This window comes from Malaclemys terrapin, chromosome 5 (assembly GCF_027887155.1).
Source record: "Malaclemys terrapin pileata isolate rMalTer1 chromosome 5, rMalTer1.hap1, whole genome shotgun sequence".
Taxonomy (NCBI): domain Eukaryota; kingdom Metazoa; phylum Chordata; order Testudines; family Emydidae; genus Malaclemys; species Malaclemys terrapin.
The window spans coordinates 14,853,908-14,872,021 of NC_071509.1; the positions used below are offsets into that span (position 1 = coordinate 14,853,908).

Sequence of the window (18,114 nt, forward strand, 5' to 3'; positions counted from 1 at the left end):
ATTTGTGGAGGACTAAGTGTTTGCAGACCCATCCATAGCGCTGACTTTTCCAAAAGCAACTCTAGCTGTAAAACAGAAAAGACTTCTGGTAACCAGAGTCGTGCTGCAGTCTGCACCTGGTTTCCACTTTGTACAGTGTTGAGTTAAGCCTCAGTGTGCGATTATCTCTTGTCTTTCTTCAGATTAAACAGCTTGTTGCATTTGAAGTGGCAAAGGTCCCTGTGTGACCCAGGAGAAGCTGTGGGTCTCCTTGCTGCTCAAAGCATTGGGGAGCCTTCCACGCAGATGACTCTGAACACCTTTCATTTTGCTGGCAGAGGTGAAATGAATGTCACATTGGGTATTCCAAGGTAAGAAACACTTATTCCCTCTGGGTCTGTTATCCCTCTTGAAGCTTGTAGATAGTATCCATTAATAGTTACTGGAAACTGCATGTGTGAACTGAAAGCAGAACAATCCCTCTAGGTTACTGATCACTGGTCACTGTGTATGGAAAACAAGGGCGTTTAAAACTGTTGTAGATTGAAAGAAAAACAAATAAAGATCAATCACAGAAATTGGAGCTGGAACAGACCTATTAATAGCCATCTAGTCTACGAGGAAATGCGGTTGAATATCCTTTTTGTTTTGTATTTTTAGTCAGTGAATCATTTTATTTCACATCATTTCAGGCCTCTTTGAATCGGGATGATATTCCAGTTGAGCGCTATATTCTGTTTATTCAGTATATATTTGATGATGGGGAAATGAATACCAAATTGAAATGGAACAAGTGTTGCACTGGCCATAGCTTTTAGCTGCACTCTGATTTGAGGGAGGTTCCAGGGAGTATTGCATGCTACCTCATTAAATGAACTGTATTCTTATTTGATTGTATTATGCCCTTGTAGCTTAATTTGCGAGAGTATTTTCTATTAAAGGTTGCGGGAGATCCTGATGGTAGCTAGTGCTAACATTAAAACTCCAATGATGAGCGTTCCTGTGCTTAATACCAAGAAAGCTCACAAGAAGGTGAAAAGGCTTAAGAAACAGTTTACCAGAGTGTGCTTAGCGGAGGTAAGCCTCTCCTTTATGTCTTTGTGAATGTTTTGTGACTCCTTGTGGCAAAAAAAAAAAAAAAGGTTCAGCAAAGTGGGTACACTATCAGTCTGTTCCTTAATAAACCATTGCTTGTCCCAGATTTTTCCAGAGGGTGCAAGTTTGAATAGATTTGGAGGCAAGAAGGCCTCGAAATTGATTTTGGGATTTGGAGGTCCTTTTATGATTATTCTTGCCTCCTGAGTTCATTGAATAATTAGATCATTGCAAAGAGGCTTTGATAAGTATCATAGAATATCAGAGTTGGAAGGGATCTCAGGAGGTCATCTAGTCTAATTCCCTGCTCAAAGCAGGACCAATTCCCAACTAAATCATACCAGCCAGGACTTTGTTAAGCCTGACCTTAAAAACCTCTAAGGAAGGAGATTCCACCACCTCCCTAGGTAACCCATTCCAGTACTTCACCACCCTTCTAATGAAAAAGGTTTTCCTAATATCTAACCTAAACCTCCCACACTGCAACTTGAGACCATTACTCCTTGTTCTGTCACCTGGTACCTCTGAGAACAGTCTAGATCCATTCTCTTTGGAACCCCCTTTCAGGTAGTTGAAAGCAGCTATCAAATCCCCCCTCATTCTTCTCTTCTGCAGACTAAACAATCCCAGTTCCCTCAGCCTCTCCTCATAAGTCATGTGCTCCAGACCCCTAATCATTTTTGTTGCCCTCCGCTGGACTCTTTCCAATTTTTGCACATCCTTCTTGTAGTGTGGGGCCCAAAACTGGACACAGTACTCCAGATGAGGCCTCACCAATGTCGAATAGAGTGGAATGATCACATCCCTCAATCTGCTGGCAATAACCCTACTTATACAGCCCAAAATGCCGTTAGCCTTCTTGGCAACAAGGGCACACTGTCGACTCATATCCAGCTTCTTGTCCACTGTAACCCCTAGGTTCTTTTCTGCAGAACTGCTGCCTAGCCATTCAGACCCTAGTCTGTAGCAGTGCATGGGATTCTTCCATCCTAAGTGCAGGACTCTGCACTTGTCCTTGTTGAACCTCATCAGATTTCTTTTGGCCCAATCTTCTAATTTGTCTAGGTCCCTCTGTATGCTATCCTTACCCTCCAGCGTATCTATCACTCCTCCCAGTTTAGTATCATCTGCAAACTTGCTGAGGGTGCAGTCCATGTCATCCTCCAGATCATTAATGACTGTATAAAGTAAGAAGTATGACTATATAAAATAAGAAGTACTTGAATTAAAATTAACTTGAATAAGAGCGCTATCACAGGCTAGAAACTGACCAAAGGATGATGAAGAAAGGGTAATAATGGTGAATAACAATATGTTGAGGGGAAGGTCCACGCATTATCTCTGAGGCAGCCTGTCTTGGTCTTGCCACCTATTCATTTTGTTAAGCTCTCGAATTAGAGATTTTCATTATCTTTAGCGTTTAGGAAATGCGTTAATCCTAAAGAGATTTGCACTAGAGCAGTGGTGGGCAACCTGTGGCCTGCGGGCCGCACGCAGCCCATCGAGGTAATCCATGGGCGAGCCGCGAGACAGTTTGTTTACATTGACTGTCCACAGGCACGGCCACTCCCAGCTCCCATTGGCTCGGAATGGCGAGCCGCAGCCACTGGGAGCTGTGGGTGACCAGGCCTGTGGCCGGTCAATATAAACAAACTGTCTCGCGGCCCGCCAGCAGATTACCCTGACGGGTTGTAGGTTGCCCACCGCTGCACTAGAGGGACTAGCTATTTTTTTTTTTTAGGTTTTTCCCTAAGCTACTTGGGGCTGCTGTGCTGTGGAGGAGGAAAGCACTTGGGAAAATGGAGAGATCAGAGTCCGATCTAGTCTGTATTTCCCTTTTTTGACTGTTTCCCATGCTCCTCTAATGCCCTACCTTTTCCTGCTCCTGCTGCGGCATTGGGTCCCTTCCTAAAACTGGAAAACAGCAGAAGCAAATATAGGCTGCTGCTGTGTGCTGAGGACCTGACACATTCAATGAGCAAGTGAATGTGAGTCACTAGCTTGAGTCTGTTGGCGCCCTGAGGTAGGGGTGTGTGTGTGTGTGTGTGTGTGTGTGTGTGTGTGTGTGAGAGAGAGAGAGAGAGAGAAAGAGCTCTTCTGGCTTCTTGGAAGGAACAGGGGAAGGAGGTGAGGCAGTTTGGTCAGAGAAAAGGCAATGTGTATACAAATCTGTGGAGTTAAGTTTGAGCTGAAAGTGCCAAATCAGCGTTACTCCTGGGGGAATTCTGCACCACTGCACATGCGCAGAATTCATGTCCCCCACAGATTTCTTTGCTTCCCCGCAGAAAAATGACTTTATGATGGGGAAGCAAAGGGAAGCCACAAGAGAGGTCATGTGACTCTCCCCAGCAGTATGTTTTGGGTGCCCAAGGCAGCCGGCAGAGAGAGAGAGATACCTGTGGGATGAGGGGCAGGAGTGGGGAAGACTGACTGGTGGCTCCTACCCTGCACCGTGCTGGCTGGGCTGGGGAGGATGGGACTTCCTCTTCCCCTGTATAGCATCCAGGGCCGGGTCAGACCCACTCCCAGATTTTTCCCCAGACTGCAGGAAACTCTACGAACAACCCCCCCTCTCCTCCTGCACCCATTGCTCCTCAGCTGCAGGGGGAGAGATCACTGTATAGGGAGCTGCTTCCCCATCCACCCAACCCCTGTGCATTCAGACCCCCTTATACCCAGATCCTCCCGCGGAGCTTCCCCCCCAAAATACCTCCCCTCCTCCCACAGAGCCCCACTCCCTCTGCACTTGGACCATCCCGAAAAGCCACCCGCACTCAGGTTCCCATCTCATTGCAGCTGGTTGGGGCTCACCTGGATCCTCACCCCACTGAGACCCATTACCCCAGCATCTGGACCCTCCACTGAATCCCCCACACCCAGCCCCCCATGCTGAGCCCCAACCACCTTCACGTGGACCCCGCTGCAGAGTTCCTTTACTGTTGTACCCAGAACCCCCCCAACAAGCCTCTGTGCATCCAGAACCCCCCTGCATCGGGATCCCCTCACTGAGCCACCTGCACCCAAATTGCCCCACATAGAACCCTCTGAACCCATACCTGGATCCCCCCACACTAAGCCCCTTCACACTTGGATCTGGCCTTGCTAAGCCTGCCAGCTCACCTGGTGCACCTGGCATGGAGGGGCGGGGCCCTGTGGTGTTTCTGGGGCAGGCCCAGTCCTTGCGGAATTTTAAAATACTGTGTGCGGAATTTTTAATTTTTTGGCACAGAATTTTTTGGTGCAGAATGCCCACAGGAGTACAGGGTGTAGTCTCCTTCCCTATGTCCCCAAAGCCAGCATGCAGGGAGTGTTTGACAGCTTGCTACATGCAACTTGTCTCCTGGGGAGTGGATGAAATGCCTTGCTTGGAGGAGGCAGAATCTTACTCGCTGCTATTTCAGGTCTTGCAAAAAGTTGAAGTTGAGGAGTCTCTGTGCATAGAAGGGAAACTAAGCAAACACCGTCTCTACCAAATCAAATTTTATTTCCTGCCATATGAATACTATCGGGAGGAGAAGTGTCTGAAGCCGAGGGACATCTTATACTTCATGGAAACACGGTCAGTTCACTTTCAAATCTCTCCGCGGTTCAATCTTCACTCATCCCAGCTGCATAGTCCTAAGGTTCGTTCCAGGCTGCCGGATTTTGCCAGTGCTGCTTGAGGCTTCCAGTTTTGGACACTCATGAAGGGATCTGTGCAGTAATGTTCCCTGGGTTAATAAACGGATTTAAATGAAGAATGGCAAAGGTTTCAAAATAATAAACTGTAGAGAGCTGCACATGCATTTTATAAGTAGTTTGTATATGGGGAGGGGCTGAATTTTCAACTGTTCTCTACTGACACGCCTAAAGAATAATTTGTATAATCAATCCCCTCATCCGCATGTGTAGTATCTATTGCAGTTAGGATCGTTGAATTATAAGGGATTCTATGACTCTCTCTGATCAAATAGGAACTTTCTCACATCAGTAACATTTCAGGAGAGGCTGATTTTCAGTGTTTATTACCAAATGTGGCATGGCTGAGAGCAGATGGTTTCACTGGGGAGACTGATCCCTTCCATCAGATCACTTAATCCAAACTTTACATATACAGTAAAAGAAAACCCAAGAGGAACCATGCTACAGTTGTTTGAAAGCTGTTTGGGTTGCGTGACGAGGGATACTTCATCACCATTCCAGCATTCTTTGTTCTTCCCTCAGGCAGTGTTAGCTCAGACTGAGATCTTTAATAAAAAAAATGTCTTGATCACTCTCATTGCTAAAAAATGTGACTGTGATCATAAACCAGCAGCACTGAAAACTGCTCTCCTACCTCTCTTTCAGTTTGATAGCTCACTGATCTTGATAGGTGAGCTAATTGTTTGTTTAAGCTTTAGATAGGTGGTTTCATATGTAATTGAAAGAGACACAACATCATTCTTGGGAAGAAAAAAAGGAGGGGTGGGAGGAAAAGCAAAATAATTTGTCCCGCCTTAAAAGTCCCTTTACATGCATCAATGAGTTTGTCCTCTGCTTCTGAATTGACTGGCGTCCTGAACAGAACATACGCATCTTGCAATGCCTGGAAGATGTTTGTGGTACTTCTGAGCATGGAGATTTTGCACTGCATTTTCTTTTAGATTCTTTAAAATCTTGCTGGAAACGATTAAAAGGAAGAGTGCAAAGCTGGCATCTTTCAATGTGGTCAATACTCGTAAGGCAACTCGGAGGGATCTAGATGGCAGTGGCGGAGAATCCCAAGAAAACCAGGTGGGGGAAAAAACAAGTTTCTTAGAAAATCCCTTTACATTTTTCTTTGTGAGCTCAGCTCACCATTAAAATGCTATTATCCACAGAATGCTAATGCTTGTCACGTATAGTGCTTTATATGACTATACAAATACTATCTCCATTTTTGAAGCACTAATAATTCTCTAAAGATGCCCTTTATGTATATTGACAAGGGTCTGAAAAGCCAATTTGGTGAAACACACTCTGCTCAGAATGACATTCCCAGAGTGTGGCATGGAAATGAATAGCTTACTATAGTTTGGCAAACTAAGGTCTACTAAACTCCATGTCCCTTAAGATTTACTGGATGAAAGTGTCTGGCTGGCTTTAGCCCTAGTGATTGCTGCCCTTGCTTTGCTCTTGGGTTGAGGACCTAAGGGTGCAGTATTTTTCAAAGCCTGCTGGCCAGCTCTCTGTTTCATGTGAAGGCTTTGGGTGTTGGCTAAACAGGGTGATAGTGGATGTATCCTCTACAGAATTGTCTCTTGTTTAATGCCTGAAAGTATTGCCAGCTGGGCTTTGTTGCTCCTGTATAATAGGATTCTGAGTGTGACTTCTTGTACTAAATATTTGTCTACTTACATTGAAAACAGTCTCAGGTGGAGGGATAGGAGAATGTTGCGTTCCAAAGGTTTAGCAGAGTGCTTTTAGTTCAGGGGACGCTTCCAAGTGGTCAGGCTTTTTCTTGTCTAACATGGGGCATATTCCAGGCCCAGAATCAAAATAGAGAATCAGCTTGTGCTTCTCACTTGTAACTGTTCTCCAGACACAGGATGATCATGAAGCTGACGAGGAGGAAGCAGGGAGGCTCATTGATGGTGAAGCAGATGAAGGAGATGCTGATGCTACAGATACAAAACGAAGAGAGAAGCAGGAAGAAGAGGTAATGACTTTGGGACCAATTCTAGAGAGGTGCTGAGGACTTGCAACTGCCATTGACTTCATTAGAGCTGGTTCAGAGAATTTCCATCAAAGCAAAATGTCAAACAAAAATGGGAAAGAAATTGTGAAAACGTTTTCCTGTTTTCTGATCAGCTCTATGCTTTGGTGGGAGTCGCAAGTACTTAGCATCCCTGGAGATTTGACCCATTATGTGAAATGATTGGCTCGGAACCTCACCTTGCATCAGAGATTAGGTATAAACCACCTTGTCAATCTGGACACCATCTGTCCAGTATTCATTAATCTGGTAGACCAAAAAATATAGAAATTAGAGATGACAAAGGCTTGGTGGATTTTCTAGTCCGTCCCCTGCTGATGTACGATTGATGCATCTGGTAGCCAAGTTGTCCTTGCAGTATTTCGATCTAAATTTACTTAATTTCATCCCATTACTTCAATTTATAACTCTTCTACAGAATTAAACAAATCCCCTCCTTATGTGTTTATATTGTTAACATGTCCCCTATTGTATAGCTATTTTAAGACCTATATCTATCATTTCAGTGTAAGGGTGAACTAGTTGAAATATGCGGATTTCCTTTAGTCACTCATAGAAACATTGCTCTCTTCCCAGGATCCTTGAGGAAACAGCCATATTTTGCATGATGGTGGTGTACATTTGTGTGTGTGTGTATACGAGACGCAGTCTGAAGTTAATAACACTGAGAAATCATGTCACGATTGCAAAGAAATTGAGACTAAAATGAATGCGTACCACTGTCTTTATAGACAAAACCTGCCTTTTAAAGGGTTAAAAGTGAACTTCATGTCAACTTGTCTGTCAGGAAGATCACTTCCACAGTGAGGGGTTTGTGTGAACAAACTGCTTCCCGCAGTGCTCTCCACATATATGGGGTATAGATTGGATTTTAAGCATATAATCTCTGCAGGTTGATTATGAGAGCGAGGAAGAGAACAGTGAGGAAAATGGTGACGAAAATCCAGATGAGGAAGAAGGCACGCTGCATGACGATAAAAGGGCTGAGGATGCTGAAGAAGGGGTTCAGAATGAATATAATTATCAGACTAAAAAAGAAAAAGGACCCAAACTAGAGCATTCAACACAGCTAAGAGTTAGTGCTGTGATGAGCAGTCATCCGTCTATAGTCAACTACATGTATGATATGGAAAATGAGCTCTGGTGTGAGGTAAGATGGTGGTGACTGGAAAACTTCTGTGTGTGTGTGTGTGTGTTGATATCTTCAAAGCTACAGTGCACAGCTACTATAATGCAAAAAATAAATAAACCTCTCTAGTAGAATGCTACTTCTCTGTCTCAGCACTACTGTTATTAACTTGCAGATAGGATGTCTATCCAGCTCATGCATGTAAGCAGACATTTCCTGGCTGTAGATTTGAACTTACAGGAGATGGCAGTATTTTTTCTAGTGGCAGTTAACAAGTTTTCATTCTGCCTCAAGCTTTTTCTTAATACACACCTAGGTCTTTCCATATGCGGGATGATGGTTGACATTACCATGGGAGACTATTTGGGTGTGCTATAAAGGCAGATAAAAGCAAGGCAACAATAGGCTTGTGTGTGTTCAGAGCAGGGAAACCTGCATAATCCTCCAAAGCCCACGTCCAGCAAAGAAGACACGTGTTCGTTGAGGTGTGTGAAACAAGCATGCAGCTTTGCAGCTGTAAGATTTGGCTTAATCGGACTGAGCAGTAGGTAAAGGGATCCTCTGTGTGGCTGAAACAAGAGCGAAATTGTTTAGAGCTCATGTCAGTAAGACCTTAGCTGCGGTGAGTGAGTGAATAGGCCTGGAGTGTATTGTTTCCTGTTAATACCCATCTGTTGGAAGCTGTATCATCAGGATCTGTCCATTTCTAAATAAATGAGTACTAGGATAAATGTGTTTTTGTAAATCTCATTCCCCTAAAAAGAAAGAACCCAGTGTTTGACCCTTATCTCCCTGCCCTCTAACTCGGTCCAACACTGCATTGTTCTTCTCTTCTAGGTTTCACTGAAGCTTCCTCTGATGAAGGCATACTTTGACCTCTCCTCCATCCTAACGTCCCTCATGCAGAACACAATTGTCCATGAGACAAAGGGGATCACGCGGTGCTTCTTAAATGAAAGCACCAATAAGAAAGGGGAGAAAGAATTTGTTTTAAACACCGAGGGAATAAACCTTCCAGAGCTATTCAGATATGCTGATGTATGTAACGTGTTTATAAACCCTGAGACTTCTGTAATTGTTGTGTAATGTTCTAGGGAAAAAACTGGGAGGTGGGTACCTACCTCCTCCATTGACTTTCATTGGGCGCTAGGCACCTAATTGCTTTTTGACCCTCTGGAAATCTCCCCGCAGCAGGTTCAAAATGCATGTGCCACATCTCCCTCAAGTGAACTCTTAAGTCACTTTCTGATCACTTCAGGTGGACTTTTGGGCAGAGGCACAGAGTATCTTATTGCCAAGATAATGACCAAAGAGGCTCCACTCTCCTTGCAGCTGTCTCTGAAAGTGTTACTTGAGGGAGCTCTCCCATCTAACTGAATCACAGTAGTTGGAGATGAATAGATCTGTTATGCTGCCTACCCCATCTCCCTACAAGTTCAGGATAGTTGCATGCAGTGCATGCTCCAGTGCTTGTCTGAGAGTTTCAAATGTCCCAAGCATCATGCTTTCCATTGTGTCAGAGACTTTTCCATTGTTCAATAGATCTCATTGTTGGGAATTCCATCAGAAATTGTTACATTTTTTCTTTGTTTAATTTCCATCCCTTACACCCGGTGATGTAAATGGTGATGAAGTTGTTGACCTGAGTACACAACTATATGTGCATTTTCTCTATGGCTAATGCTGTGCCTGCATCTGATCGTGTTGTAATTGACTATATTGGTTCTCCTTGAGGTAATTTGAGCAAGTGGAGAATTGGAGAAAAATTATCGCAGCTTATCTGGGGGAGGTACAGTGACTGGAGTAATAACTTACACCTGTCTTCCTTGCCTCCAGCTTTTGGACCTAAGCCGGCTTTATTCCAATGACATTCATGCAATGGCTAAGACCTATGGAATCGAGGCTGCCCTGAGGGTGATTGAAAAGGAAATTAAAGATGTGTTTGCTGTGTATGGTAAGATAGTGTTGTTAGATCAGCTGAGTTAGTCTTGTGGTTCATTTGATTTTTCGTTAAGATGGGAAAACTTTGCCACTGGAAATAGGTTTGGAAAGTGACCTCTTTGCATTAGCTACTCCTTCACTTGTGTATTTTCAGTCTCTTCTTTGAATCTATAATTGATGTATCTAACTTCTCGTATTGAAAATCCATCCTCATGACATGTGAGCATCTTCTCTGAGATAGTTTTCTCATTTAATTGATTGGTTTCCATTTATTCCTCATAAAATCACTGGAGGATATTGACTATATATATATATCTATATATATATCTATATATATATCTATCTATATATATCTATATATATCTATCTATATATATCTATATATATCTATCTATATATATCTATCTATATATGAAAATAGAGTCAATATCCTCCAGTGATTTTACTGAGGTGCGTATGTGTGTATATAATATAAAATATTATGATGGCATTAGCCTTTTCACCTTAACAGTTTTGATGGACAAAGTAAAAAGGGTTTATTTAAAAATAAATTATTTATTTTTAAATAAACCCTTTTTACTTTGTCCATCAAAACTGTTCAGGTGGCATTAGCCATTTCAGCTTATGTGCCTGCCTACAGAGATTTGTCTTTCAGTACTAACTGGCCCATGTCTTACTATGAATTACAGCCAGTGAAAAGAGGGGAGGCTGTTTTGGACTGCTAGTCTGCAAATGCCTCTGTAGTAACTGCTCACTAATATCCCCATTTTTATTAATGCCTGACTTTCTTTGTGCTATTTAAGAGCCCTGGGATATTTGTTGGTAGAGGCCGTTAACAGACTTCACCATCACGCTGTATAAATGTCCAAAGCGCCATCGTAATTATGTGGTATACACCTGCTGGGGTAAAGCCTCTGACCTCCTGCGCATGTGTAACGATTCCCCAATAACAAAGCTCTGATATTCTACTGCACAGGATTTAGGGGTAACCATGTGGGGAGGCAGGGGGCAGAGCTCTGTACTGTAGCGGCTGGACCAGAAATGACTTAGCCAACTTTGGCTGAACAAAGATGACGCATGTATTATTGCTATCGTTTTAAAAAATATGTACTACCCCAAACGACTCGCATACTGTTGTCATACATGATGAAACATTTGGGTAGCTAAGGCATAATTACCATTATAGTCTCTCTGCAAATCCATTATTTCATGCAACAAAGAGGAGGTCTGATAGTGTTGCCGGGAATGGTTGATGTCAGTTACTGAAAGGAGAAGCACCACTGCATCATTAGTGACTTACTTGTGTCGTGGTGAAGGAAATAGAGATTCTTACCCACCCCATTGACTAGACTATAGGGATTTAACTTAGTGCTGGTTGGTTCTTGAATGTTCTCACATTCCCTTTTCCTGCATTGTCAGGTATTGTGGTAGATCCTCGGCACCTTTCTCTTGTGGCAGATTACATGTGTTTTGAAGGTGTTTACAAACCACTGAATCGTTTTGGAATGCAGTCCAACTCCTCCCCTCTGCAACAGATGACGTTTGAAACCAGCTACAAATTTTTGAAGGAAGCGACAATGATGGGTAAATAGTTTTAGTTGAATTCTAAGTCTCTGCATTACTGCTGCTGCATTTCACATCTGCTTGGTTTCCCTTTATAACTCTCCACTCTACTGAGAGAGATTTAACTACATTTTAAAACTCTCTACAGACTAAAATGTTAATGAGCTCCTTGCACGACAAAAAGTTTGAGTTAAATTGGGATGCTCTTTTTAATATAGTGCTGACAGCTGAAATAAGAAGACTCCCCTATGGTGTGGTTTGTGGAGTCTCTGATTCTTTCAAGAATCAGATAATGCTAGTCTGTAATACCTTGGATGGTCTTCTGTCATTTCTATGGGCTAAATACATGTAACCTTTTGTCCTTGGGGTGAGAAGTATTGAAAGTGCATAGCATAGTGGGTGGTGCTTGGTGTTCCGATCTCTACTATAGCTGTGCAAGCAAATAGCTGTCTCTGATTTCAGTAACAAATAAAGCCTCTTTGTTAGCTAATTGCATAAGACAGTCATAACTGTTCTGTTTCAAAGCAAATAGTTGTTCTTTGAACAATTGTCTATGTGCCCCAAGCATTCAAAATCAGATTATTTTGTCCTGCAGTGCCCTAAGTCTCCTTGTGGGCCCCCATCCAAGGGTCCAGCTGTCCCTTGGTTCCTTCTTGCTACCTATGACATCAGTGAACTTTTGTGATCTTTCTTAGGCTATTAAGTAGTGGTTTCTCTTGTTATACTCCCTGTTGGCATTTTAAAAAAACATTTTTTCTAATAGATTAAGGAACAGCCCCTATAACAGGATCTAGCTACTATGTCTGAGACAACGTCACGGGGGTTTAAAACTGCCCATCTGGAGATGTAGCTGTTGTGCCTTTTTGCCTTGGAGAAGTGCACGCTGTTGTTAGATGCTCAGTCTGTTGCCCTTTTCCCCCACTCAATGAGATCCTCTTCAAAACTTGAGACAGACGGGCCCACTAAGCCTGAACCAGGCTTCCTCAGCTAGTGCTCCTGTGAGCTGTGGCTGTACTCTAAGCTCCTGGGCTCACTTTTCATTCAAGAGATCAAATCGTTTGACCAGCAAGTCCAGCAAAGAGCCAAAACCTCTTCCACCCACCCTTCGGAAAGGGGTAGGCAGGAAGAGTGAGCGCAGGCATAGGTCACCCTCTCGGATGCCAATGAGGCAAAAACCACACCAGGTCATTGTGTCACTTCATGCCACTCGGCCAAAAGCCAGTCACAGCCCAAATTGGGTCTCTCTGATGCCAAACCCATTGTACTGCCTGAATCTGTGGTCCACACTTCTCCCAGGACCAACTTCTCAGTACCAGTGTTGACACACTTGGTGCTGAGTACTCTGGTGCCCATGACTCCAATACCTATCTCTACAGTGCAGATGTTTCTCAAGAGATATTGCAAAGACTGTGCGACCAGAAACATCCTTGCCCTCCTCTTCTGCCATTAGAGGTCCTTCTGCTTCAATACTGATTATTAACATACAATGGTACAGATGAGCGCTCCAGCTCATGTTGTGGGGTCGGGGGTTCAAGATCACCATAGGATACAAGATAGGGTAGCTTCCCCTTTAGAGGAGGATTATTCATTTTCTTCCTGTCCTTCTGAGTATAATAGAGATGTCCCCATTCACCTCAATCTCGCTTTTATGAGCCTTCCTGGCCTGCTGGGGAATCCAGGAATCACCCTTACAAATACTGACACTACGGATCGTGTGGGGGACATTCAACCACCCCACCTCACAAGACCTGCAGCTCCTTACCCCTACAATATACAGTCATGGCCTTGGAATACCTTCCTCTACTTCCTTCCACTGCAAAACATGGTAGGTCCACTCAGAGAGTCAGTTGGTACAGCCCTACCACCTGCACCAGTGAGAACATGACAGTGAGCAGAAACACCTGCAGAAAACGGAAGAGCCACCAGGGGAGTAGTAGTTTCCAGTTCAGGAGGCCTTCTGCCTCTCCTCCTCTGCTGCACATTCCACATCTAGTTCACAACAGCAACTTTGACACCATCAAGACTCAATCAAACCATTACCCTCCCCACCTTTTTTATTTTGGGAGGCTTGGACTCGGATCACCTTGGACCAATCTGGGACTCAGCATTGACCGAGAAGTCCAAAGTGTTGCCGATGAAAAGATAGAATTCTTACAGGAGCTGTGTTAGATTTGAGACCAGCAAGAGTTTATCTACCACAAAATAGGGTCCATATCATGGTAGACCTCACCCAGGGATGTCTGTAAGAGCATGCCTCAGATTTCTTGGACACATGGCCTAGTGCACTGAAGTCACACAGCATGTCAGCCTTCTCCTGTGTTTCATAGAAGGTTGTCTGTATATCTACCCAGCAAACATTAGCCTCCCCGAGCCTGTGGTTCATGACGCTATTGATGTCAGAGCAGGTACTCTAGTGTAGAACTATTGTGAGAAAAGAATCAGGTCCACATTTTCCACAGACGTAAATTCAATCCAAACAGCAGGTGGCAACATCTGTCTTTAGATGGCAGGTCTGACTCTTTGTAAACAAAATAAATACTTAGATCATTAGCATTTTTGTAACCTGTGAAAGACCTTTGGAAATGGCTCTAATCTGATTTTTATTGAACTCTTTGGTTTAGGTGCCCATGATGAGCTGAGATCTCCTTCTGCATGCCTGGTGGTAGGAAAAGTTGTCAAAGGAGGGACTGGTTTGTTTGACCTCAAGCAACCCCTTACATAGTGTTTTGCCTCTATTATTTAAAAAAAAAATTAAGTGTGGCTATCACAAGAGATGTACCTGCACTGCAGTTGTTTGCAAAGCCTTTGCTGAAATGTCAAAACCAATGAATGTTTGTACAAGTCCATTAATGATATCTTCGGGGTGTGGAGGGATTCTCTATAATGTATCTCCAGTTATTCTCTTGATCGCCAATGGGTTTGTTAACCTAACTAAGTGATGTACTTTGACTGTAAAGTATTTGATGGGAATGTTCATGCCTAAAAACTATCCTCTGGCCTAGCACCCTTCCTTCTCTCCCTCTGCCCCCTGTTCAGTAGTGATCAAAATGAAATAATTGTTACACACTGGAGAGAGATGAACAACGCTGTGTGTGTCTGATTAGGAGCCAGGTGTAGCATTTGACATGTACAATTTAAAGGGGAGAGTCTGCTCGCACAGCTGAGGTATCTGCGGCATTTCCAGTCTATCTGGATAGGCCTTGGGTATCACATTGCTCTGTCACATAACTGTACCTAATCTTATTTTAAATAGTTCTGGGACAAACTCACAAGTGGGCCTGAGGAGCAAGCAGTGTGTTGACAGGAATGAAACTTATGTGCTGGATTCAAGTCCTGTTTTTTTATTGTATTTATTTGTACTATACTGTTATGATTTTTAAAGAGATCCAGGGCACCTTTTCCTCTTCGCTCCAGTCATTAAAAAGAGTGTGTCTGTGACAATTAATGGGCTCTCTGGCTAAGACCATGATTTGAATGCCGTGTATTCACTAGTTCTTTTAGACCATTCCAATATCTGTGCTTGCCCCAAGCAGAACTGTCCTCAATGAAATGTTGTTTCCTCTTTCGTTAAGATATTTCCCTAAAGCAGCTGGAGCAAAATGAACTGCTGCGAATGTGATTGCACAAAGCAAGCATGTAACAATATTGTAAAGCAGAGTTTAAACTCCTACAGTAAAAGCTTTTTTATCTGGCATGCTGGGGGAATGGAGGGTGCCGGTAGGTGAAAAATTCCAGTTAACTAAGAGGGAGGGAGTTTGGGTGCAGGAGGTGTTTCAGGGTGCTGGATCCAGGGGGCACTGACCTTGGGCAGCTCCCTGCAAGCGGCCATCTGTTCCTGCTGTTCCTAGGCAGAACTGCCTCGCCACGAGCGCTGGCTCCGCAGCTTCCATTGGCTAGGGGAACAGCCCAAAGTGAGCGCCCCCTGGATCTGGCACCCTGAGCCCCTGACTCGAACCCCCTCCCACACCCCAAACCCTTCATGGCCATTTCTCCGCCTAGGAGCAGCAGGAACATGTCGCCACTGCCAGGGAGCCACGCGGAGCCAGGTAGGGAGCCTGTGGGCCCCATGCCAACCGGATTATAAGACTTTCTATGAAGATTAGAAATGCCGGTTTATAGAACTTTCTGGTTGGTACAGGGCCGGATAACACAGCTTTTACTGTATTTTGGTTTAACATTATTCTTTGTAAGGGAGGATCTGTAATAAAGGACATCAAGTCAGATGTTGGAAAAACACCTTTGTGTAGTTTCTCTTTGCTGTGGAAGCTCTAGCATCAGCATGCAGGATCTTTTACTTCCCAGCAACAAGCTAATGCAGGAGTGCCCAGACTGTGATGCTGAGAGCCATGTTAGCCACTTATCGGGAGTAGTTAGGGTGATGTAGTGTCCGTGTAGATGCTGGGTTCCTTATATCGGCTGTTGGCTGTCGTTGTCATGGCATGGAGCCATGAAATTGACAAAAAAGCCAGGCTGTCACCCCGATGCAGGTGGGGTGCTTCAGCTAGAACCCTGCTCCCAGCTGGGCTGTGCCTGCCATCCTGGGTTCTGGCTCCCCCAGTCTGGCTGCTGCCTGGGCTCCCAGCTGGGCTGCGACCACCCAGCTCCCCAGTGGGATCCCGGCTACGGCAGTGTAAGCTGGCGTGGCCATCCCTCTGGATCTGTGTCTGAGGGAGGCCATGCCTCCGGGCAGTTTGGTCTGCTAGAGTGACTTCCCAAAGGAAGTGAAAACAAAAAGGGGGGAATTAGCGGTTCTCAATGGGCCCCGGCCTTCAAGCAGGGCAGGGCCGGGCCATAAACAGTCTGGACTCTGGCCAGCAATCAGGCACAGCAGTCAGCAAACAGGGCTCTGGCCTGCAGTCAGGCAGAGCTGTAGCAGTTTATTAGCCCAGCTGTTAAACGAGGCAGGGCAGCAAACAGTCAGGGCTGTAAATCCAGCCTCGTCTGGGGGCTCCAGCAGGGGTGAGCGCCAATCACCATCTGTGGGGCTCAGCTAGGGCTGACTGAGGAGCGCAGGCCCCCTGGCCTAAGGAGAGGGAGTACTGACACCCCAGGGGTGAGGTGGCAGGGGGTCACGGGCCCGCCCATCTCCACTGCATCCCAGTCCAGGGCCCTAACGGTCGCAAAGTTGGGGATGAAACGTCTAAAGCCCACATGTCCTAGAAACTGCCAGACCTTAGTAGTGGGAGCTGGATGGTCGTGGATTGCCTGGACTTTCCCAATAAGGGGGCACAGCTTGCCTCGTCCCACGGTGTAGCCTAGGTATGTTGTTTCTTGCCACCCGATTCAGCATTTCTGTGGGTTCGTGGTGAGACCGGCCTCCCAGAGGGTTCTCAAGACCGCCACCACCTGGTTTAGATGGTCCTCTCAGTGATGGCTGTAGATTACTATGACGTCCAGGTAAGCGGCCACGTACTCAAGGTGAAGCAGGAGGAGACGGTCCATCAACTTCTGGAATGTCCCAGGGGCACCATGCAGTCCAAAGGGCATTCGGGTAAAATAATAGAGCCTGCTTGGGGTGACGAAGGCGGTTTTCTCCTTTGATTCCAGCATCAGCGGCATCCGCCAATACCCCTTGGTTAAATCCAGGTTGTCGATATACTGGGCTTCCCCCAGCCTGTTGAGTAATTCATCCACCCAGGGCATTGGGTAGGCTGGCCTTTTCTCCGAGGACCAGGTGACATTCAGGCTGTCACCTGATCCCTGCCCTCAAAGCCATCACCTAGGAGACAGTTAATAGTCCTAGAGGGGGGCTACTCCCACCTTTTAAAGGACCGTCCTACCCTGTGATACAGATGTCTATCACCAAAAAAAATTATTTCATTGCATTGGGCCCATCCAGTTAAAAACTTTTGGCCTCCTATTCAGCAAGTCAACATCCCTCTAGTTTGCCATGTGGAACAATTTGGAATGAGCAGCATCAATTTATTCCTTGCAGCTTCTGTATGTAGACCAGGCCTCAGAACATAACATAAGAGCGTCCATACTGGGTCAGACCAAAGGTCCATCCAGCCCAGTATCCTGTTTACCGACAGTGACCAATGCCAGGTGCCCCAGAGGGGGAGTGAACCTCAGCTGTGTTAGGAGCCTCATTCTCTGTGGTCTGTTCTCTGTGAACTATGTACAGGGAGGATCCCATTACCGTTTACTCATAAAAGTATTAGCACAGCAATCCTGTTAGTTATCATTAAATATAGATAATTGTGTGTTTATAGTGTCCTGTCTATTTATGGATATGTCAGATAAAACATTTTATAATGGGTCCCTGGCGCTTACCTGAGTTTAATGACCATTATCTCTGAACCGTTCCTGTTTTTTATTGATATTTTGAAATCAAATGACATTGTTGCTTTGGGATGTAACTCTGCTTCTTCCCTGAGGAATCCTCACTCATTTTGTTGCCTGTTTCCTTGTCCTCTGCCAACAGAGCTGCCCACAGCCTTGGATGGATGTTCTTTGCTTTGGAATTCTTAAAAATTGAAATAATGTACTAACGATTTTTTGTGTAATCTCACTGATCTTAGCGTGGTGATAAAGTGACTTGGGATACACTCTGTGAAACAGAACTGGATTTAATTTTTGTTTTGAAAGTAATCAGGGCAAAGCTAAGCTTTGTTGGTACCCTTAGTGAAGAAATTTTGGTGTATCCCCAAGTCGGCAAAAGGGCTCCTTACGTTTTCATTTCCCCTTGCCTGGA

General features: G+C 44.7%; 1 protein-coding gene across 1 annotated transcript in view; it reads left to right on the top strand.

Annotated features, from left to right (window-relative positions):
* POLR1A (RNA polymerase I subunit A) overlaps positions 1–15,656 on the top strand; it is a 55,315-nt gene extending 39,659 nt beyond the window's left edge. The window contains exons 25-34 of the mRNA XM_054030506.1: positions 183–350; positions 921–1,056; positions 4,476–4,633; positions 5,697–5,826; positions 6,614–6,730; positions 7,680–7,937; positions 8,754–8,954; positions 9,753–9,870; positions 11,277–11,441; positions 14,042–15,656. Coding sequence (XP_053886481.1) covers positions 183–350; positions 921–1,056; positions 4,476–4,633; positions 5,697–5,826; positions 6,614–6,730; positions 7,680–7,937; positions 8,754–8,954; positions 9,753–9,870; positions 11,277–11,441; positions 14,042–14,142 — 1,552 coding nt within the window. The 3' untranslated portion in view covers positions 14,143–15,656. The remainder of the gene's footprint in view (positions 1–182; positions 351–920; positions 1,057–4,475; positions 4,634–5,696; positions 5,827–6,613; positions 6,731–7,679; positions 7,938–8,753; positions 8,955–9,752; positions 9,871–11,276; positions 11,442–14,041) is intronic.
* Positions 15,657–18,114: the final 2,458 nt, after the last annotated feature.